General features: G+C 34.4%; 1 protein-coding gene across 6 annotated transcripts in view; it reads right to left on the bottom strand.

Moving 5' to 3' along the window:
* Positions 1 to 24,363, bottom strand: part of LMLN (leishmanolysin like peptidase) — a 50,269-nt gene that overhangs the window by 12,912 nt on the left and 12,994 nt on the right. For 2 of the 6 annotated variants that reach the window (XM_086401571.1, XM_086401590.1), the window contains exons 6-15: positions 24,050 to 24,228; positions 20,115 to 20,220; positions 16,769 to 16,863; positions 12,885 to 13,002; positions 11,294 to 11,401; positions 8,137 to 8,213; positions 6,695 to 6,805; positions 4,948 to 5,080; positions 3,061 to 3,220; positions 1,197 to 1,327 (exon numbers count right to left, since the gene is read on the bottom strand). In XM_086401571.1, the coding sequence (XP_086257697.1) occupies positions 1,197 to 1,327; positions 3,061 to 3,220; positions 4,948 to 5,080; positions 6,695 to 6,805; positions 8,137 to 8,213; positions 11,294 to 11,401; positions 12,885 to 13,002; positions 16,769 to 16,863; positions 20,115 to 20,220; positions 24,050 to 24,228 (1,218 nt within the window). The remainder of the gene's footprint in view (positions 1 to 1,196; positions 1,328 to 3,060; positions 3,221 to 4,947; positions 5,081 to 6,694; positions 6,806 to 8,136; positions 8,214 to 11,293; positions 11,402 to 12,884; positions 13,003 to 16,768; positions 16,864 to 20,114; positions 20,221 to 24,049; positions 24,229 to 24,363) is intronic. The other 4 variants (XM_086401581.1, XM_086401599.1, XM_086401621.1 and 1 more) reach the window with 3 other exon arrangements.

Genomic DNA, 24,363 nt, shown 5'->3' with positions numbered 1-24,363 from the left:
TACAACTAGATAAAAATTATGTATTTAAGCAATACATAAATCTTTAATAGAATGAATTTATCAGAAAATGGTTGCTGGATTATAGTTGTCAGATTGTAACTTGAATGTGTTTATTTTAAATTATTTTTTGTAAGGTTTCAAAGATTATTTTACATGAATTATATGTGGTGTGTGAATTATACCTCAATAAAGCAGTTACCAAAAAAGTTAATTTTAAAGAAACTTTAAAAATAAAAAGTTAAATTGCCAGATACATTAGTCCACTTAGCTCTTGTAGGTGAAATGGCACAATGAATTTTTATTTTTCAGTTTTCAGGATCACACTCTGTTCCCTGACATCCATTAGTAGAGTATAAAATATTCATTAGGTTGCTGCTACTGCTGCTAAGTCGCTTCAGTCATGTCCGACTCTGTGCGACCCCATAGATGGCAGCCCACCAGGCTCCCCCATCCCTGGGATTCTCCAGGCAAGAACACTGGAGTGGGTTGCCATTTCCTTCTCCAATGCATGAAAGTGAAAAGTGAAAGTGAAGTTGCTCAGTCGTGTCCGACTCCCAGCGACCCCATGGACTGCAGCCTACCAGGCTCCTCTGTCTGTGGGATTTTCCAGGCAAGAGTTCTGGAGTGGGGTGCCATTGCCTTCTCCATTCATTAGGTTGGATGCTCCTAAATTACAGAATGCCTGCATCTCAGTAAGTTCTACGGTAGTATAGTCATTTAATACTAGACAGGCAGATAATAAATCAAGAAAATAGTAGTTTGCTCTCTTTGGATTTCTAATTTCAAAGAAAAAAATCTACTGAAAACCAGTAGTTGATTTATTAATTCTTAAATACATGCCTTCTTCAGATTTTACAAGATTATAGTCTTTTTCCACTACAAAGTAGTTTTTTAAGAGCAAAATTACATATTCCCTAATATTTCCTTAGGATATATGCCCAAAAGCAAAATTATTATAAAACATGTTGATATACAGTAACTGCGTAACTTAAACAAACAGAAAAAGGCAAATTCTCTCAAAGAAATGACAATATTTTGACAAAACAAAAACATCCAAACTAATAGTTACAATAAATAAGCTAAAGTAGTAAACAGCAGAAATAAAAGATACAAAATATATTTGAAAATATAAAAGCCATATAATGAGATACAATTATATAGTATTTGGTATAATTATTAACAATCATATGGTTTACCTGATAGCATCCACTCCCCCAGTCCGGGTAACTCAGCTTCCTTTCACATTTTTCCATGACAAATGCTGATTTCTGAATTAGACAAACTGAATGAGGCCCATACTTTTCAGCACCATAGTTTTTAAAAAGGTCTGAAGCAAACCAGAGAAGTTTTCTTTATTAAAAATTGACTTTGGACTCAAAGAATAAGAAACTGAAGCATTCTACTCTAATGATTAAAAGTTGCTTTTAAAAATCACACGTGTTTCGTTAGTGTTGGGATTCCCTGGTAGCTCAACTGGTAAAGAACCCGCCTGCCAATGCAGAAGACTTGGGTTCACCCTGGGTTGGGAAGACTCCCCTGGAGAAGGAAATGGCAACCTACTCCAGCATTCTTATCTGGAAAATCCTATGGACAGAGAAGCCTGATGGGCTACACTCTTATGATTAAAAGTTGCTTTAAAAATCAAACATGTTTCATGGAAATTGTCAATTAAAAAAATTAAAAGAAAGAGGAAATTCCAAACTCAAACTGGATTCTCAATAAAGGAATTAGGAGAAAACTATTCTATCAGAAACAAGAGATAAAACTGGGCCTAGAGCACTGAAGTTAAATATACAGAGGAAATGGCACTAAGAATCACCTTCAGTGGTGGTCTAAATTAGGAGTCACTTCCCAAGTGACCCATGATAAGATGAGGCCAATGATTTAAATAATGAAGATTTTTTGGGGGAGTGCTATTACTTTTGCAATATGTTCCTGTATTTTCAACTTGTGCCATCTCCTGGAAGTCAATAAATGATAGGCTGATTTAGTCTTAGACTAAGCACAAACCCACAAAGTTATGGGGTAGACTAAATGACCTCTAAATGGCTAATGGACAAAGGGGTGGAGTCCTTAAAGCCTAGGAATTTTTAAAAAAAGAGAAAAAAAGCCTAGGAATAATTTTCTCTCTCTACACTTAAAACAAGTTTCATCTTTTGAAAATAGATGGTTCAATTAGTCCATTTTGAAATATTATAGAGATAAAACTTTATTTTATATCAGTTTTTAAAAATCTTAATTGTATAAGCTAAGAAAAAAAAATATAAAATAAAACAGAATTTTATATTTATTTTATTTATGAGTATTTTAAAGTCTTCAAAGCACACAGTGACCATTTTCTAAAAAATGCCATACAGTTTACTTCCTTGATGACCTGATCATTTATATATACTAACAGAGAATAAATAAGATGGCAACACATCTTACTACTTATGGGACAACAGTATTATTCTGATATCTGCAGAATGACACATTATGTCTAAGTAACATAAAATGCACACTCCTCAGGAGAGGAAAAAATAGGATACCTAATATGATATAATAAAAAGAGTTCTGCATTGGAAGATCTCGCACTGACATCAATTAGCGATATTACTTAGTATATCTCTTCCCTCATCTGTGAAATTCAATCATAGTATCTTCTCTATGTCTCTTATCAGGTTTTTAGAAGAATAAAATGAAATGATTAAAATCAAAGTGCTTTGCAAATGAGAAAAATGTCATGCAAATATAAGGTATCACTATGGTAGCATATACACAAACGTGCAAGTGTATCTAATAGCTAACAATTCTTTCTATGTGTCATAATTCTAAGCACTGAACTATATTAATTTATTTAATTCTCACAACTCTATGGGACAAGTATTATCTCCTTTGCACACAGGAGAAAACTAAGGTGCAGTGAAGTTACTTCAAACAGGTAGATGGCAGTGGAATCACAAAATAAACTCCGACAATCTGGCTCTGGGGTCTATTTTATATTGTTGATATACACTATTTTATATTGCTTATATATACTTTCAATATGTATATAACATTTAACTTCACTAAACTACTGACCTGGTTGATTTTCCAGTACTCTACAATCTGAGCTGCGCTGATATTCACCACTTAAGTGCCAACTGAATTCCTGACTGAAAGGGCAGTAGTCAGCAATTTCTACTGAACCACCGTAATAAGGCAGATCTTCTGCAGGTACTCCAGTGAGTTCATCAAAGTACTACAAAGAAAAATATATTAGGAAGGCAGGAGAGTAAGAAACATTCTATAAAATCAATATGAAGCCCACAGGCAATTTATAGCATCCCTCTAATGCTATATAATACAAAGGAGATATTAATCTATTTTTTTCATACAGAGTAAACACAAAAAGACTAATTTTTGTGTTATTTGTGGTATTTCAAGGTTGTAGTAGTTTTAGAAATAAGCAAGGTAAGTAAATTAGTCTAAGTTAAGTTTTTATTAGATGACAAATTTGATTAATGTCTTAAAAGGATACATAGAAAGAGTTTTAAGAGCTGACAAAACATAAAACTAATTCATAAAATTAAGATGTTTTAAATACAATGTACTTCAAATGTTTTTAGGAGACTTAATTTATATGTTGTTTTGACAAATTTGAAAAACCCATGAGAAAATCAATGAGATAATATATAATATTTGGAAATACCAAAGGAACAAGGTACCAGAAAAATTTTAAAGATTTCACACTTCATACCAACTCACTGAAGTACAGTACTAAGTGTAGAAATATATATATAGTCACTGCCTTACAGTGTCTAAAGCACTCAATGGGGTTATAAACAGGTAGGAAGCTCAAAATTTAGAAGCAATCACTTTAAACTCACTTCTGAGATAATTTCTGACTTGTGGCTCCTTTGTCAATGGCAGGCAGTGTTAAAGCTTTTTTAGAAATAGCCACTTCAACAAAAAGCTTAAAGCCTACATCAGAGATTCAGACTGAACATGTGGGACCACTGCCTTCACCTTTTAGATACCATTAGGCAAACTTGTCTAGAGCAGAAATTCCAAGCCTTCTAATTAACTGGATTAGAGTACTTCAGTTACTTTTTTCTTTTTAAAAAATATTTTTATTTTATATTGGAGTGTAGTTGATCAACGTTGTGTTAGTTTCAGGTGTGCAGCACAGTGATTCAGTTATACATATAAAGTATCTATTCTTTTTCAAATTCTTTTCCCATGTAGGTTATTACAGAGTACTGAGCAGAGCTCCCTGTCCTATACAGTAGGTCCTTATTGGTTGCTGTTGTTCAGTCGCTAAGACGGGTCTGACCCTTTACGACCCCATGGACTGCAGCATGCCAGGCTCCTCTGTTCTCCACTACCTCCCAGAGTTGGCTCAATTCATGTCCACTGAGTCAGTGATGCTATCTAACCTTATTGTTTATCTACTTTAAATATATCAGTGTGTACATGTCAGTTCCAAACTCCCAATCTATCCCTCCTCTCACCCTTCCTCCCTGGTAATCATAAGTTCGTTCTCTAAGTCCGAGTCTGTATCTGTTTAAAATAAAGTTTAGTTATAAACTTTAAAGTAAGTTTAGTTGTATCATTTTTTTTAAAGATCCTGCATATAAGCGATATATTTGTCTTCCCAGTCAGTTCCTTTCTTCAAAGAACCTTGTTTTTTTTTTAATATAAAGATGAAGACTTTTGAAACAAAAAGAAATAGTTTAAAAAATACATTAAAATAAATATTCTAAATGTCTCTTACCACTACTACTAGGCACTGCTAGATATCAGTTAATTGCTATCAATTAACACAGTTTATAAAGAAATGTAAAACTTCAGTTTTTTCTAACTTACAGAAAACAAATGGAGCCTGACAAATTGAAAACTTAAGAGCTTAATTCACTCTTCCAATTCAAAATGGAGACTTCTTTTTAAAAGGTTTACTCCTGAAACTGTGCCCCAAACAAGTGTTACCTGGTATTCCTGAGGTAAAGGTTTTGGAAACTTCTGCAAATTGCACACTGCAACTGCTCTCTGGTCCTGTCTGCAAGTTAATTGCAATGGATTACTTCTGAGTGTGTTACAGTAAGGGTTCAGCATCTGTCTCCTGCAGACAAAGATAAAAATACCATGGTATCAAACTCTAAAGAAGATATTAGAAGTCTATTTTAGAGTTTGTCTTTTCTGTTACAATTTCAATGCTTTTAACATTCTTTTTTAATTAATTGATTTTTAAAAATTTTTGGTTGCACTGGGTCTTCATTACTGCATGCAGACTTTCTCTAATTGCTGTGAACAAGGGCTACCACACAAGTCCAGCATTTTATGATTAATAGAACTTTCAAATAATATCAGCTCAGTTCAGTTCAGTTGCTCAGTCGTGTCTGACTCTTTGCATCCCCATGAACCACAGCACGCCAGGCCTCCCTGTCCAACACCAACTCCCAGAGCCTACCCAAACTCATGTCCATTGAGTCAGTGATGCCATCCAACCATCTCATGCACCATTCTTTCATTCTTTCTGAAGTTATTTCTCCACTGATCTCCAGTATCATATTGGGCACCTACCGACCTGGGAGTTCATCTTTCAGTGTCCTATCTTTTTGCCTTTTCATACTGTTCATGGGGTTCTCAAGGCAAGAATACTGAAGTGGTTTGCCATTCCCTTCTCCAGTGGACCGCATTCTAGTATACAATATCATTATTCCTAAAGAAACCCTCCAAAGTAGAACTAGTATTTTCATTTCACTGATAAATAAATAGTTTGAGACATTTAGCTTGTCCAGGATCATATAGCTGATGAGGGATGGTGATGGGACTTAAACTTCTCTCTCCAAGGTCAGTGCCTTGCCCATTAGAGAAATACCTGGTAACAAGCACTTCTTCTGTTGAAGATCTTAGTCTTACTCTTCTCATCTGGGCTAGGTCTCAAAGCAGTTTTAATCACTCAGAGTTTCTACTAAGGAGTTTGAGGTCTGAGTTAAAAGCCTGCTATGAGGAAAGCTGTTCATAAGCAGTAACATGAAACACTGCAGCTACTTTTGGGACAGTTAGTTAACTCCAGTACAACAACCTGATCTGCTAGTGTTGTTGTTCCCAAATTTTGCTGCACATCAGAATCATCTAGAGAAACTTTTAAAACCTCCATGCCCACCTTGCACCCCATACCAACCGAATCAGAATCTGAAGTCAGGAATCAGGCGCTGGTATGACTTATAAAAGGACAAACTGATCATTTTAAATTAATCAAAATTAAAAAATTTTGCTTCACAAAAGCCCTATTAGGGCTTCCCTGGTGGCTCAGTAGTAAAGAATCCACCTGCCAATGGAGACATGGGTTCAATCCCTGTTCCAGGAAGATCCCACATGCTGCAGAGCAACTAAGCCCACGCGCCACACCTACCGAAGCCCACGCACTAGAGCCGTGCTCCGCAATAAGAGAAGCCATTACAATGAGAAGTCCATGCACTGGATCCGAAGAGTAGCCCCTGCCTGCCGTAACTAGAGAGTAGCCCCTGCTTGCTGCAACTAGAGAAAGCCCTAGTGCAGCAACAAAACACCAACATAGCCAAAATTTTTTTTAAAAAAGGAACCATGGATGGTTTCTACACATTTTGAAATTAAACGGTTCACACCACATTTTGAAAACAGGGACACTGGATACAGAACAAAATCAGAAGTAAACTGTTAGCAAAGACAATAAGAGGAAATGCATCCTTACTTTTGTCTCTGCTGATCAATCCAGAATTTACAGCTCCTCCTGACAAAGTCACAGCCCATTCCTCGGCCCCAGTCTAATTTCTCAGCCATGCTGTAATTAGCTTTATACCAGCTGTGGAAATAACCCAAACAAAGCACTTTATATTACTGTCACTTAAAAAACAACTCCAGCGTATCAATTATAAATCTTAACAATGAGCAAACTAGGACCTCAAAAAGGCTTTTAGTGACCATCCCCACAGATGAACATTTACAACCAAAGTCCCAGCTGCACAGGATCACTGCAGCAGGGACTTGGAACCTTTAGTCTTGAGGGAAACATGAATACTTGAGGGTGCTTTTATATTTGAAAAACACTAAACCACATCATGTTTCCATTGTAACTTTCAAAGATGATATAAGTCACAGAGGAGAAAATGTTTAAGGTGTGGGACAAGGAGTATAAAAGGCAACGAAACAGAGAGAATGAGAGAAAAACTGGAATTCTGTTGCATCAGAAAATGGAAGAAATGTTTTAAAATTAACCAGTGCCATGATTTCCCTAGTGATTCATACACTCCAAGATGCTTCTGCATCCTACCTGTATCTTAAAGAAACCAGCATTATTTACAGAAGGGCTAGAAAAATAGGGCAGCAGGACCCCTTCTGTTGGTCATTGCTTATTAAGGGATAAATGGGAAAGAGTGATAATAGCACTAAAAGGAATCCAGCATTTTTTTTCTTTTCAAAAATATGAATTGCCCTACTTGGTCCACTGAAAACTGTAAGAAACAAGGACAACCCAGTAGAAATTAACGGAGTCCCTAGATTGCGATTTCCAAAAGCTATTCTTGATCAAAAGGAGCATTCCTGTGCTCCTTGGAAGATTGGCTGATGCCAGATCTAGAATACAGAGCATGGGCAAATCAGTCTGGTACATCTTGCCATACTAAAGAGCAAGGAAGCTATCAAAACTGAGACTCATCAAAATAAACCCAAGAGCCCACAAGAAAAAGATTCCCATTGGACTCATTTTAAAACAGTATTCTGTTGCTTTATAAGAAAGTTCTACTGCCTTAAAAACCAGGAATCTCTACATAAATCAATTTCACTTGTAATTAAAAATACTGTTTATATAAGCTTTTCCTTCATATCATCATGCCCTCTATTTATTAAAAAAAAATCTCATTTATTTATTTATGAGGGATTTAGTTTTACTCTATTACATACCTCAGGGTCTCAAACATTTACTGAATGAATGAATGGAGCTGATATAGGTAATGGATAGCTAACTGAAAAAAATTTTTACAACAGGTATATTTAAAAAAAAAACAAACACAGGTATATTTATCTTCAGTGTAAAATATATTTGCTTAAGTTAATATTCTTTTCATCTTAATAGTAATCTTAATATTCATTTCATTTTAATAAACAATTCACGTAAAATTCTCACAGCTGTCTTACCCAGTGTCCTCCATTAACGCCAGAGTGATTCGAGAGAGGACTCGGTTCTGGGTATGAGAACCAGTCATTGCTTCATTCTGAAAATCACCAACAGATTTTAATTAGAAGACTGGATTCCTTGCAATTCCCAATAATTTCCGTGATTGCTTTGATGTACAGGCAAAACGTTGAAGGTGTGAGAGACTGACAAAATGTTGATTTAAAATAGTAAAATATACAAGCTTTCTTTAAGATGACAGACTGAAGCTTAAAGCAAAATCTACTCTCTCCCTCAAATATCTATATTGTGTACAATTTCCCTGTAATGACAGATAACTAGCATTTAGAACTCTGTGATGAAAATGAAGATAAATATATGGAAACAGAAATATTATTAAAAAAAAAGAAATATTATAAAAACATTACACTATTAAGGCAAAGTAATATTGGTGTTTGAGACAGATGCCCAGATAATGGAGAGGAGAATGGAATACTTGCTTGAATTACAATTGAAAATGCTTTTATAACCAACTTTTTATACTCTGTGATCAGAAAAATATATACTAATATGAAAAACAAGTATCACAAAATCATAGGGTCAAAGGAGTTGCCTGAGGGATACAAAATATCATCAAGGTCTACTGTCTACCCAATGTCTTAATTAATATATAATAAAATTCCTACCAGGAGGTCACCTAATGGTAAGGACTTCACTGTCACTTGGAGAAGGCAATGGCACCCCACTCCAGTACTCTTGCCTGGAAAATTCCATGGATAGGGAGCCTGGTAGGCTGCAGTCCATGGGGTCGCTAAGAGTCGGACATCACTGTCACTTATGAAAGTACATTGTATTTTGGGATGCTGATTCTTCTTCTTTTTTGGGTAGGGGGTGTGCTGCATGGCTTGAGGTATCTTAGTTCTCAGATCAGGAACTGAACCCATGTTCTTGGCAGCAAAAGCATGGAGTCCTAACTACTGGACTTCCAGGGAATTCCCATATTTTGTTAATCTTTATGTTGAACGTTGGATTGCCATTTCAAGTACTTTAATTTCATCTTTTTAAAACACAGCTCAAGAACACAAAGTTGATTTCAGAGGAAAGGCAGCAGTTAATGAAACTAGTAAAATTACTACTTTCAAGTCTTCTGTTGAAAAGTAAGTAAATTTTCATTTCTGGCCCATCTGTAGCTTTCTAAAGAGAATCACTTGAGAAAGACCACTTAAGGAATATGAAGAAACTGAAATTCCCACGTGAGATAAAAGTGTACATGTCTTCCGTAAGTTTCTATCACTGTTACTTCACGGTCACCCAGATAACGTCAGTACAAGCACTAATTTCATTCTTTTCATAATTTTGCTAACTAGGATCATGATGTATGTAAACTGCAACCGTTTACTCATTTAAACAGACCTCTAAAAAATGTATATTTGTCATTCAGTCGCTAAGTTGTGTCTGACTCCTTGCAACTCCATGGACTACAGCATGTCAAGCTTCCCTGTCCCTTCACTATCTCCTGGAGTTTGCTCAAACTTCCTTTGATCCAGAAATTCCATTCTTCTTTCTACATAAACAGATCTGATCTTGCATTAACTTTCTAGTTCTGTTCCCCTGAAAACCTAATAAGGTGGAATGTCAACTGTGTTACTAGGCAACAGGACTTAAGATATGCTTCTGGACTTGGGATTATTGTAGATGAACATGAATACCTGTTGGTTAGCCACAGTTTGGGACTTCTCTGTGTGCAGTGAGTCTTACGGGTATGTCCCTTACAGGTATCTGGAAGTTAAGTCTATGAAACTGTTAAAAAAACAATGCCGATCCTTATTTGTAACATGGTACTTCTAAACCAGGCTGGTTCTTGTACACCTGTTACGGTCTTGTGCTTATTGTGTTTGAGCCAGAGAGAGAGGGGAAGAGGCATGGATGATAGCCTAGATTACTGTGCAGAGCACAAGAGAAATGCCTGACTGCCATGCTGGCATACTGTACTTTCTCTCTTGTATCCTTCTAGTATTTTTTGAATGTGATCTGTTTAGGGTTCACAGGTTTGACTGACTGAACCTAAGAACACACTGGAATGCCACTCCTGTAGGGCACTGAAGATATAAATAAATCACTCATTATAACATTTTTAAGATAAAACATTTAAAACATAATTATTCACTGACATAGGATTATTGTCACATTCATATAACACTATGGTGGTTTAGTCACTAAGTCATGTCCGACTCTTGTGACCCCAGGGACTGTAGCCCTCCAGGCTCCTCTGTCCATGGGATTCTTCAGGCAAGAATACTGGAGTGGGTTGCCGTTTCCTTCTCCACATATAACACTATGTAGCTATTTAAAAATAAATAGATCCAAGTATAAAGTATATTCCACTAATGGATGTACTTCTGTAATGTGAATGAGCTCATATGAGACTAGCAAATAAGGGAATCACATCAGTATAAGATGGACTCATGTTGGTTCATAATGATTTCTCCTGGATTTTAATGTTTTATGCAGTGGAGCAACAGCAGCTAAATGAATCACTTTGCTGTATATCTGAAACTAACACAGCACTGTTAGTCAACTCTGTTCCAATATAAGATAAAAATTAAAAAACAAACAAAAAACCAAAATACACTAAGACACCTGAACACAGCAACAGAGGAATGCTGTGCTGTGCATGAAGTTCCATGCTCTTCCAATTGGCTCAGTAGGGCCAGAGGCTCTTAGAAGTACTTGTTGCACTGTTTTTGTACACTTTACTCTTTTTACATTTTACTCTTGTCCCCATTATTTAGCTTTATAGTCTCCCATCTATCCCCCATTGCTTTTTGCTGTTGTTTAAAGTAAAAGAAATACTCAAGTAAATAAATATAGAAGCTTATTTATTGGAAATACAATGTGTTTTTAGACTGAGCTAGCACTTTTATTATGACTTATTGCTTTTGTTAATGACTTGGTATTTGTGTTTCCCACAAACTGTTATTTTTTATTTTGAAGAAAGAGATTGCTTAGGAAAGCATACACTGTATTACAGCAGAAGCATCTGTAATTCCTTGGAAAGTATATGGTTAAATGGAAAAAGCTGCATAAATGCATGAACCTATTTAAAAAAAAAAAACTACGTTAGTGTATCTATTTTCTTAAAGAAAAAATATGTCTAGTAACATTTTCAAATAAACTGACCTCTAATAACCGCTTTTCCCAATGGTTGAGCTCAGTGCCCATACCACCTTGATTTTCAAGTTCCATTCCCTCAAGAATTGGACAGTTAAAGTGTTTTCGTGCTTCATCCTAAGAATCAGAAAATAAATAAATAAATAAACCCACAAAAGTACAACATAATGGCAAATTCCTTATCACACTGGATAAGATAAAGTAGCCACTAAGGAATTACTTTGATTAAAAGACAGAATGTCTTCTAAAAATATAGCTTTTAATATAATTAAATATTTTGACACCGTCGCACTTTTCTTTGCTATTGAACTACTATTCTCTTATTATTTTTTCCTCCATTTGAAGATTTTGGCTTTAAGTCATATATTTAAAAAGTTAAAGACTGGTATGATTGCCACTTGTAACTTTTGTGTCAACAATGATTTTAACATAGGTATAAACTGCTCATATTATGGACATAGTCTTTGTTGAGAAAAATAAGTTGTTCATTAGAAAACAATTTTGTTCTTTTGGTTTCATCTGTACATCACAGTTAAGAGTATGAAGTACAGGGATGTACGGTATTCCGAGAGCAGCACAAAAGTTCAGAGGTCAGAAAGAGCTGTATGTAGTTAAGAGAGGGGGTAGGGAGAACAGGTTTCTGTCATTAAATAAGCGAGTGAGATGATTAATTTTATGTATCAACCAAGCTGGGGCAAAGTGCCCACATATTTGATCTAACATTATTCTGAATGTTTCTGTGAAGGTGTTTTTAGACGAGATTAACATTTCAATTAGTGGACTTTAAGTAAAGCTGATCACTTTCTGTAACATAAATGGGCCAGTCAGTTGAAGGTCTTCATAGAACAAAGACTGACTTCACCTCTGAGCAAGAAGGAATTTTGCCAGTTTTTGGATTCAAACTGCAACTCTTCCCTATTTCTTCAGCTTGCCAGCCTACCTCATCAGATTTTAGACTCTCTAATAAACCTCCATAACTACATCAGCCACTCCTTAAAATAAATCTCTTCATCTCTTTCTCTCTCAACAAACACATCCTGTTGCTTCTGTTCCTCTGGAGACCCTCCTGAATAAAACTGATTCCAAATGAAATGACCAGCAATTATGCAAACAGTACAAGTGATTCTAAGGGGTATCACAACGGAGCACTGGTGTAACAACTTAAAGCAGTGGGTAGAATGGAGCCGTTAAGTCATTGCTAAATTTTTCTTCCTCAGATATCTCTTGGCCTGCAGCTTTACTGTACTGCCTTTATGTTTCCTACTAAGTTAAGTCGCTCGCTCAGTCGTGTCCGACTCTTTGTGACCCGGTGGACTGTAGCCCACCATTTTCTTTTCTCATGGGATTCTCCAGGCAAGAATACTGGAGTGGGTTGCCATTTCCTTCTCCAGGGGATCTTCCCGCCCCAGGGATCAAACCCAGGTCTCTCGCATTGCCAGCAGACCCTTTAACCTCTGAGCCACCAGGGAAGCCCCTGTTTCCTACTACAAGCTTTGAAATTTAATCATTAGTTCTTAAACAATAATGATTAGTAAAGAAAGGACCATAACGAATGAGAAGAGCAGATGGCTCATGAGACATGAAGCTCAGTAATACTCACGACAACACGAGGTGTTACTAGAAGATTAACAGTGTGAGGAACTCTCTTATTATCACGAATGTCCCATAATCTCTCCACTTTTCGAACTACTTTATCACTCCATTGATATAATCCAAGACTGCAATTAAAGAATAAAAATACAGTCCTTCTTGCAAATTTGTCACTTTAAATGTAGAAGTGTTTATGAATATCAATATGAAATTAAAATATCTGACCTTGTATCTGACACCAAGTACAAGCAAAGGCTTGATAGCATTTTTTAATTTAATCTTTTCAGTAACTTTAAGAGATTATCATCACTACTTTGCAGATAGAGAGACAGAAGCTTAGAGAGATGAAGTAACCTGCTCAAATTCAAATAGCTAATACTGGGCTAAGATGACAGTGAATTATTTCCTCTTAATAAATTTACTGCATAAAAAAAAAGCATGTCTAGAGAGAGATCTAAGTCCTGTATATAACAAGACTTAACAGAAGGTGACATTTTAACTTAATTTTGCTATTGTTGTTTAGTTACTAAATTGTATCTGAATCTTTGCAACCCCATGGACTGTAGCCTCTGTCATGAGAGGATAAGTTCCTCTGTCCATGAGATTTCCCAGGCAAGAATACTAGAGTGGGTTGCTATTTCCTTCTCTAGAGGATTTTCCCAACCCAGGCATTGAACCTGTGTCTCCTGCATTGCAAGCAGATTCTTTACTGCTGAGCCACTGGGGAAGCCCTTTAACTTAGTGAGAAAGTATAATTTACTTAACAATTGTGTTGTAAAGAAAATTATATTTTTTATAATTGGTTATCCAACAAGAAAAAATTAAATCCCTATTTTGGGGATAAAATCCCTATTTTACTCCATATACAGAAATAAATTCCAGACAAATGTCAGTAAAAATGGCAGAATAAGGACTACTGAACTTCATGAAAGCAATGAGCAAAGTATCAAAATTAGCCAAATGAATTTTTTTCAGAACTCTGGAAATTAACCAAAGGCTTACAGCAATCCAGAAAGAACTTATTTAAGAAAAATGGATGAGTTTCAGTAAAAACAGCAAGCTTTGTGGCGGTTTCCCGTGCCCTCTCTCCAGCTCTATAGCAGCCTTGAAAACCAACAACCCACAGTCATGGTGAAAACCAGCAACCTGGCAGCCAGAGGGAGCGGAACAGGGTTAACTGGCAGAATGTATTAAAAAAAAAAAAAAAGTTTCAACTATGCCTACAAGATACACAGTTCACACTCAAGGATACAAATAGGTTGAATATAAAAGGATTAAAAACATGTATCATGCAAATAGTACTCAAAAAAAGAGCTGGAACATTTATACTAATGTCAGACAAAATTGTTACTAGAGACATTTTATAATGAATAAAGGGTCAGTCCACCAAGAAGACATAATAAACATGTATATACCTTACAAAAGAACCCCAAAATACATGAAGCAAAAATAAATTCTAAATGGATTAAAACTATGAACATAAAAATTCAAATAATAAATTTACCAGAAAAAAATTTAGAATATTTTTATAATCTTTTAGAGCAGAAGAAACTTTCTTAAGCAAGAAATAGGTAAATTTAATAATATAAAATTTAAAAACTTTTCTGCAAGGCAAAAATATGATAAAAAAATAAGTAAATGGGAGAAAACAATCTCATCTTGGAAAATCTATCTTGCACAAATAAAAGTACTACCACAAAAGTGTTATATTTATTATAGAAAACTATAATGGTCATCAATTTTCACTTTTGCCTATAACCCGCACTGTTATTTTCTGGCTTTTTCCTAGATTACTTCTACCACTGACCCTATGAATCTCTCATTCTCAACAATAAAACAGAATATAAAGAAATTAGTTTTCCCACCATTATTTTATGAAGATTTTATATATTATTCAAAGAATTATATGGTAAATACTGTATAACCATTACTTATTAATCCTTTGTTTTATTTGCTGTATATCTGTTCGTCTACTCATGCCTTAGAAAGATTATTCTTAATTCCTTTTCTTTCCACAGCAAGGCAATGTTTAAATATAAATAGTGAACAAAGCCAAAAGGAAAAGAAACAGTGTTTACTGTATTAATAATCCCAATATTCTCTTCACCATTCACATTTCAAGATTAATGGTTTCTCCAAATAAAAAGGTGAGGGCCAAATCCAACTCTTTCTATGTCTACCATCTGAATTTCTTATTACTCTGTTATCTCCATTTATACTGTAAGATTTTCTGCTTTTAAGGAATATCCAAAATGTAAGAAAGCACTGCAATTATCAGCTTAATAATGGTTCTTATGTATGGGTATTTCTCTCCTCCTTATCACTACATAGATGGTCCCACTCTCACTATTTATGTGTTTCCCATAAAGACCACAATTCTTAGGAAAGACCAGACTTCTTCCATCAGTTCAGTTCAGTCGCTCAGTCGTGTCTGACTCTTTGTGACCCCCATGAACTGCAGCACGCCAGGCCTCCCTGTCCATCACCAACTCCTGGAGTTCACTCAAACTCACGTCCATCGAGTCGGTGATGCCATCCAGCCATCCAAACAAATACAATCTAGGAAGTAAAACATCTATTTCTACATTATAATTTTGTTTCTAACAATTTTGTTGTTTAACATGTAATCTAAAAAAGTACTATGATGAATAAAGTATTATCTGTTTTTAATAATTATGCACTTCCAGCTACCTAGAAGTGAGAAGAGAAGGAGATGAGAGAGGATGAGATGGCTGGATGGCATCACTGACTCAATGGACACTGAGTTTGAGCAAACTTAGGAAGACAGTGAAGGACAGAAAAGCCTGGTGTGCTTTTCAGTTTATGGGGTCACAAAGCAGACACAACTGAGCAACTGAACAATAAGCTACCTAAATGGAGATCTTCATATGAGAATTAACTTTTTATTCTATATCTGTTTACCACTCACTACTCTCATTATGGAATAGTGTCAGTACCCTGAGGTTTCTTTATGTGCCTTCTCAATCTATTCAACTTGCACAGCATTTAATAGCCTACAGCTTCAAGTAAAATTACTCATTTGTCTTTTATCATGGACTGTTTTTAAACTCCATACAACTAGACTATGACTTCTTTTGTTCAACCCTATAACTACTATATTCGTAACTACTATATTCGTTCACGTTATTACATGTAGCAATAATGTGTTCTTTTCAGTGCCTTGTAGTTTTTGATTATAGGAATAAATTACAATTTATTTATCCATTCTTCTATTGATAGACCTTTGGGTGGTTTCCATTTTTTGTTTATTAATAACAAAACTGCCATTAACATTCATGTATATGTCTTTTTGTGGACATGTGCTCTTAAATTAGATATATAAATCCATGTAAATGGTTATAGTTCTGTGACTGATAGTCTATATAAAATTCTTAATCATTTTTTTTTTTTAGTATTTCTTAGTATTATTTCTTTTAGGCCCTGAACTTCTAGATCACTGCTAACATGAGAAATAAAATATAGTTTTAAAAAACTGTAAAATACAGTTTACAGTTAACATGTAAACAATATGATGTATAGACAATAATTATTAATAAACCAAAATATAACCAACCCATACTCTCCCATGGCCTGACTCTCCTGTAAAGTAATACAAGCTACTACAGAGTGGTGGAAAAGAGCTCTGCCTGGCAAGAAGAGTCTTCACTCTTTGGGTAAGTCACTTAAGTTCTCTCCATCTCAGTTGTTTCATCTGTGAAATGAAAAGGTAAAGCTAAATAACCTCATATCCTATCTTGTTATAATAATATAGGATATACAATCTTAGGCTAGCCATAAAGCCACTATTATTTGTAGAAATTAACATATAAGAATTCTCAGGTTCTAGTCTTAGCATCCTCCTAAAAGAGAATAAGAATAAAAAAACCCAAATACCTATAGTTAAAAGGTGGGAGACCATCTGCAAATCTTGAAGTTAAAGGATTTCCATCTTTATCATGGTAGAATGCAAATAGCCCAGCAGAGAAACCCTGTAAGAAAAAGTTCAAAATGTCTTACAGTGAAAAATATCAAATCTGACTATATATTATTACAACATGCCACTATCAAAAGAGAACACTGATAGAACCACATAAAAGCATCATGGGAATACTTCTGTAGGAACTTGATATACTGGAGTAGGACTGAAATTATTTCACATTATGAATTTTAAATTCCAATTACTTGAGATAATTCTAAGTGAAAAAATTAAAAGCAATAGAAAAGACATTCTTTGGTTGGTATAGACAACACATTTATTTGTTTAAAGATGTGTTTATCACAGATGGTCTTCTTTACATGAACTTACTAATAAACTCCACACCTGCAACCAGGGAATGCTACTATTGAGAATAATTAACAATACAGTTCAGAGCAGGCAAGTACTCGTAAGAATACTCATAAAAATTCAAAGACTTTGATCCCAAAGTCCATACTTAATATATATCTATACCTAAAAAATGACTGTAAATGTATGCATATTTAGGGGGATGTATACTCTGGAAAAAACACTGGAAACATATATAGAAGTGTTAGCTGTAGTTATTTTGGTGGTAACATGTAAAATCATCTGTATTTCTAAAGATTTTCTTTACAATGTGAATTTGTCTATAATCACATTTTTAGACAATATTTTTAAGAAGTCTTCAATTTTAATAAGATAATAGATACTTTATATAAATGTATTCAAAGTCCCATTTGCTATTCTCCCCCCTCCCAAATAAAATGAGGAAATGGACAAAAAAAGAAAAGACAATTACTGAGATTGGACATCTGTTTCATGAGTAAGATTTCTTTTCTTACTTTCTTTCTTAACCTAAATGACTAAAAAAAAAGCACTTTTGTAACTACTAATTTAAGTATGTTTTAACATTGAAAATATGCTATAGTTTATATTCAAATAACTAAGAATCACAAATGATCATGTAATCAATTTATTTGGCAAATTTCTTTGCTTATATAACTGTGGTCTCTGTATCATTCAAGGCTTGCCAAAATAATTAATGGAATCCATAGTATTCTTTTATTCCTACATTTCTTCTTTTTTACTCTCTGAAGATGCAAAGGATATTTAATGGAGTCAGCTAAGAAAATCTAAATAGTTTTTAATATACAATTCATTGAGGTAATATAAAGCTTAAAATAGTATGATGTGCCTCATCCTTTAGAATATTCTAAATCCACATTTTTTTCTTCCCTATCAAGTTCAAAATTTTTCTAAGCACACACATTTCAGAAGGCATATCTAGTATTGAAAGTACCAGGAATGACTATATTTGATAGTTAGAGCATATATAACTTAATAGAGAATAAGTGTATTTGTTAAACATTTAATTCTTACCATCCTCCAGATGGTTTTTGAGACAAACTAATATTCTTAATTTCTTAGGTTTTTGCAATTTTTAAAATACAAATATACAAAAAAGTTTAAAAATCTAAAAGAAATTTACGTTTACTCTTTAAGGGGATTTAAGATGTAAGTTTTGCTACGTTTTCTTTAGACTTTTTTTTAAAGAAACAAAAACACTGCAGAATATTGTTGAAGGCCCATTACCTTAACCCTTTCTCCTCTCTCTTTTCCCAGAGGTAATTACTACCTTAAAGTCAATGTACATATTATGACAATATAGTTAGTTGATTTCCTGTCAATATAAATAACTTTCCTGTCAATATAAATAAATATCAGTCAAATTTAGAATCATTTCCATCATAATTAGACATTAGCAAAATTACTGAATTTTTTTTTTGCAGTTTCTATTTACACCATTTGAGTGATGCTGAGTTGTGCTTCATTTATTTCATCTTGTTCCTGAAATAAATTTTCACTATTTTTATTAAAAAAAAAAAGTCAATGTACATAGTAACTCTCATGCATGCTTTTACATTCAATGGTGTCTGACTCTGAGACTCCCTAACTGCCAAAATAAATCTCAATATACTCTTATATACCTCTTGACCAACTGGACCTTTTCTTTTGTGACCTGCCTGTTTATAATCCAATTTACATCATGTCTGGGACTTCTGAATTCATGTTTACTTATACATTAGATTTAAAACCTGCTGTTTTTTTTTTTTTTTCTGGTTCTCTCAGCATCAAGTATCTACAGTTTTTGGAGCTTAAAGCTGAAAATGTTTTTTAAAATGATGTTTGTCTTTCATCACGATAGCAGGTTCGACTTACTTTTTTAGTAAAAGGAAAACATGATTCGTTTTAGAATCTCCTTACTTGAAAAACATAAGTGCTATCTGTATACACTAGAGTTTCACTGTATTATTCAGGTATTTGCTGATTTAAACAAATCATACATGATAGCTCATGAAAAAAGACTAATAAATAATAGCCACTAATTTTATTATATCTTACTATGTAGAGCATGGTGCTAAACCATTTATATGCTTTATCTTATTTAACCTTCAAGAAAAAAAATCCACTCTAATATGTACTACTATCTTCATTTTATAGATGAAACGGAGACTTATAAAGGCTAAATAATTTCTAATAGACCCCCAAGATTTTTAGCAGTAAAGCTAAGGAAATTCACACCTACATCTGTGTGATCTATTCTCTCTCTTAATCACTGCATTTTACTCCCATCTATTATATTTTCTAAACACATGAAAGACATCAGGAAGACATTTCCTAGGTCTCAGGCAACTTCATATAATTCCCCAGACATCGTGTAAAAGTTTAGTACTTTGGACTGATTGGAGAAAAGCAAAGAGAAGTTCTGAATCAGTTAGTATATATAAAATTTAGAAAGCCTAAATAGATCAAGAAGACTTTTAGAAATGAGATCTCTAAAAGAGAGAAGACAGACCTACAACCTGGTATCACTTTTTTTTCCTTAAAGATTTATTACTTTATTTGGCTGAACTGGGTCTTGGAATTGAAGCCATGCCCTCTGCATTGGGAGCGCAGAGTTTAAGCCACTGGACCACTATGGAAGTCCCTAGGTATCACTTTTAATTACTAAGTATTTTCTTAAGAAGCTTAATCATTTTTTCAAAACTCCTATTTACCAATGGATTTACTTTAATCATTTTAAGTAGTATAACTTAACCTAGCCACTATCCTAATCACTAAAAATTCTGTCGGCTATTGGCAGAGGTCTAATCAACTAGGTTCTATTGAACACAATCTAAAAAGCCACATAATCTTAAATGTTAATATATAATTAAAATGAGACTATAATCAAAAACTCAAGGCATGAAGGAAAGAATAATAGTTAACAGCAAAATTTACCAGCGCATGAATAATCTCATGTTTCACTGTGGACAGCATCCCAACAAACTCCTGAGGCTGGGTAGAGATCATATTTGGACACAGGTTAGCATATCCTGCTATTGGCCTGTTAAAACAGACATTGAATTTTTAATTATATTCCAGAACAGTGTGTACTATGATACCTATTAACCTATATTTTTCTACAAAAACTGATTAAGGTCAGAAAAAATCTTTGTTAAATATCAAACGTCATTTTATAACATAATATCTAACTTTAACTATATTTTATTTCTAAGACTTATACCTGTTTTTCCCTATGATACAGCTAATCAACACTTGTTCCCATGAAAGGATAGAGTCAGTTAATTATACTTCAGTGTGAATTTGTAAAATAGGTCAATATGTACCAAAAAAGGGAATGAACTGGAAAACTTAAATTCTAACACTATTTTTACTCACAAAACTCATTTCTGACTTCAGCATTTCACTTTATGTACAGGCACAGGGACAGACAAGTAGGTAGAGAAGGAAAACAGTTATATAATAAGACAGACAATAAGCAAATCATTCAGATTGCTGCAAGTTACAGAACCCTCTTATTTCCATTTCACTATCCTCCTCCTTCTGTCCCAACAATGCCTTCACTAACATAGATTTTTTTATCTTCCTATCATCATCTTTCATACAGTATTTTATACCTTCTAGAATCTACAGAATTCTATATCTCTTTATGAGCCTGGAACTTAAGAATCCAAGAGCTGACTGGGACCTAGAGTAATTCAATTTCACCATGCATCTAACTGTCTTTCAAAAACTGTGCCAAACAGCAATATAAAGAACCCCAAGGTTTTTTCTCCCAACACTACCTTAACATTTTACCACAGAAATATCACAAATCTCCCCAAATACTGATAGCCTATTTACAAAGTAACAGGCTTTTGTAGGTAAAAAAAAAAAAAGCCTTATGTAGATAAAAAAGAAAAAAAAACAAAAACAAAAACAAACATACAATGCACTTTTTTCATACTTGAAAACAACAGATTTACACTTAGAAAATTATGACTATAAGTTACTCACCGAAATGTTGCCATGGTGACCTCTAAAATATAAAATAAATGTCTCTGTCAGGCTCAAACCCTCAGGGACTTCTTAAGCATTTAGAATAAAACAGCCCTGTGTTCTTCTCCCTACAGTGCATCTCCTGAAGCTCTCATCCTCAACACAACAGCTTTTTCCTAACATAAGCTCTTATCCAGCTCTTTATGTGGCTGATACTGATAACTGTCAGCTTATATCTCAAGTTTCACTTCTTCAAAGAGGGCTTCTTTGTCCAGTTCATCTACATTATGTTTGCCTCCTTTGTTCTCTTTTATCTCGCAGCACCCTTTTTCTACAAAGTATTTATCATATTTGAAGTCACATGTCTCTTTCTAACTGTATTTAACTAGTACCTGACTCCCGCTGTAATCCGTAAATTCCACGAGGCAGGTACATGTGCCTGTTTTGTTCACCTAGTCTGCTGGCAACGTATTAAGCACTCAAATATTTATGGAATGAATTAATGCAATATAGCAGTTTTGAAGGAAAGTGCCGCTTCTATCATAAAAGATTCAAAAACACCAACTTAAGATATTGCTCTTTCTTTTAATGTCAACAGTCTTCTAAGAAACCAGAATCTTCCCCAGGTATGAGAAGACAACATGAGTAGCTTCAGATTCACTGACACAAGGAACATTTATTCCTTCAGCTAGTCATTCCTACCTAAAGTGAGCCAATGTTCAAGTGCCTTAAGGAAACATAACCGCAGGGCTTTCAGCTAGTCATTCCTACCTAAAGTGAGCCAATGTTCAAGTGCCTTAAGGAAACATAACCGCAGGGCTTTGAAAGTGAAACAAATCTCTGGGCTATGGGATTCTCATCTATGTGATAACTCCTATGCTGGATTCTCTCCCTAAAAGACAATTAAATACTTTCAGTACTTTCAGTATTATCAGGTGCTAAAAAGAGAAGAACTAATCTAGACCCATCTCAACATGGGATTTTATATCCCTCTCCCTACTTCCACAGGGAACCCATTCTGTTCCTAATACATGAAGTTCACTTTTGTGTTTTTAAAGTTCACTTTAACATGTCTTTTGTTTACGAAAAGTAATAAAAGCTCACTGGAAAGAGTTATATATCCAAATTATAGAAATGTATGAAGAATTAAGTGAAAATTCCTTATTTTACAACCTACCACCACTAAAGTCCACTATCACAAGTAACTTCTATTAACAAAAGGGATGTTTTATTTTTAGAGTGACCTTCAATCCCAGTTTGCCCAGAACTGAGGGATTTCCTAGGTTATGGGGCTTTTAGGTCTAACACAAGGGTATTCCTGAGAAAATTAGCATAGCTGGTAATCCTAATTATTTTCGACTTTTACCTTAGCATGTTCAAATCCATAAGCAGCTTTTTAAAGCAAATATGAAATCATATTATGTACACTGTTCTACAATGTTTGATACTCAACAGTATATTAAAAATGAAATTGTGTATGGGTGTATGCACAATCCATATGGCTTAGGTCAAATTAAGATAAAGAACCATGATTTTGCAACATTGCTATTATGAAGGTATATTTCTCAAAGACATCTACTTTGAGATGTGTCTCATTTTATTAAGTAGCTTATTCATTTAGCACTTCAAATACCATATTTGCTTGATATTGAGACACTATCAATTATAAAATATCATAAATTTAATGATAGCTTCTCAGGAAAAAATTGAACATTCTACTAAATACATATATTCTTTTCTAAGAATACTAAACAATACATATACATCTGCAAAACTACCTAGTACTTTCTTCTTCAGTAATATATTAAATATTTCACTTAAAGCATTCTCAGCATTCAGAAGCTAAAGATTTTTGAGTTTAGTTCATGGATCAACAAGTATACGGTATCACGCTAACAGACTGCTTTCATAATCAATGATGTTGATTTTGACCTCAGTACTGACAGTACTACTCTGAAGCATATATTAGTGTTTCATTTGTACTGTCTACTTGATTCTACTAATAATTTCACTTTTTCCCCTTAAATTAATTAGATATTGATAGAAGTAAAATAGCTCTTTAAAGTCAGTTAGTATTTTGACTGGTAGATGAATGTTCAGGAACTCACCAATGGTCCTTACAAACAATGAACAAGTCACATTAACTCTCTTAGATCTGAGAATGTCACACAATCTAAATCGAGACATGTCAGTTCCTACTGCCTTTAATTGATTTGTCTAGTGTGTGACAGGCAATCCTCTGTATACATAACAACTTTATTTCACGACTACTTCACTGAGAAAAAAATTTTTGAAATATTTTATAAATAAAAAGGAGGATTCTAAATTTTTAAGAAATAACTAAGTGAAGGACATATCAAGTGATATGAAAATTAGGTGAATAGTTATTTTCAGCATCTTAAAGTTTAGCACAGAAGTGCTAAAATTAAAGTTCAAACTGTTTCCTTAGAGAGGTATTCATCACTTCCAAAGAAAATTCTATTGACAGTAGATTTTTTCTTTATTCATATTACCATATGCATAACAGTCCTATAACTTGATTTCCCCACTATACCTGCATCCAAGCACTATGCTGTTTCTTACTACTGGAGGTGGGTAATCTGGCAAATGCAAACTCCCTGTACTCTAAACACTCAGAACACGCTTTGAGAGTTCTTTTAAATTTATTTACTTTAATTGGAGGATAATTACAATATTGTCCTGGTTTTTGCCATACGTCAATATGAATCGGTCACAGGTGCACATGTGTCTCCCCATCCTAACCACCACCCACCTCCCTCCACACCCTGGGAGTTTTTTTTTCTTAATTGGAGGCTAGTTACTTTACAATATTGTGCCCACCCTGAGAGTTCTTATATTAGATCTTGGGAATAAGTCTCGGGGGGGAAGCTTACCTGTCCATTTTTGCTTCCTGCTGACAATAGGCTGCATAAGAGATGATGTTTTCATGGCTACACCTCTCAGTGGCCAGAGCACCAACATAAAGAACAAAGTCTGCATCCCGGACTCCCTCTTGGTCTGGCACACCCACTGCTCCACAGGGCCACTTACCACCACAACAGACTCTGCATTGCTATGCCCACAGGGGACAACAGAAAATCAGACCAGAGATAAGGTTAACTATAAGGGCTTTTACTTACAGTGAATCCAGACTTTAAATATGTATGATTTAATTTTTATTAATTCTTCCATTTTTATCAAAATCCAT

Source organism: Bos grunniens, chromosome 1 (genome assembly GCF_055505025.1).
Source record: "Bos grunniens cultivar Pamir isolate PY7600 chromosome 1, Bosgru_T2T1.0, whole genome shotgun sequence".
In the NCBI taxonomy this organism is placed as follows: Eukaryota; Metazoa; Chordata; class Mammalia; order Artiodactyla; family Bovidae; genus Bos; species Bos grunniens.
This window is presented reverse-complemented; position numbering and strand designations above follow the sequence as displayed.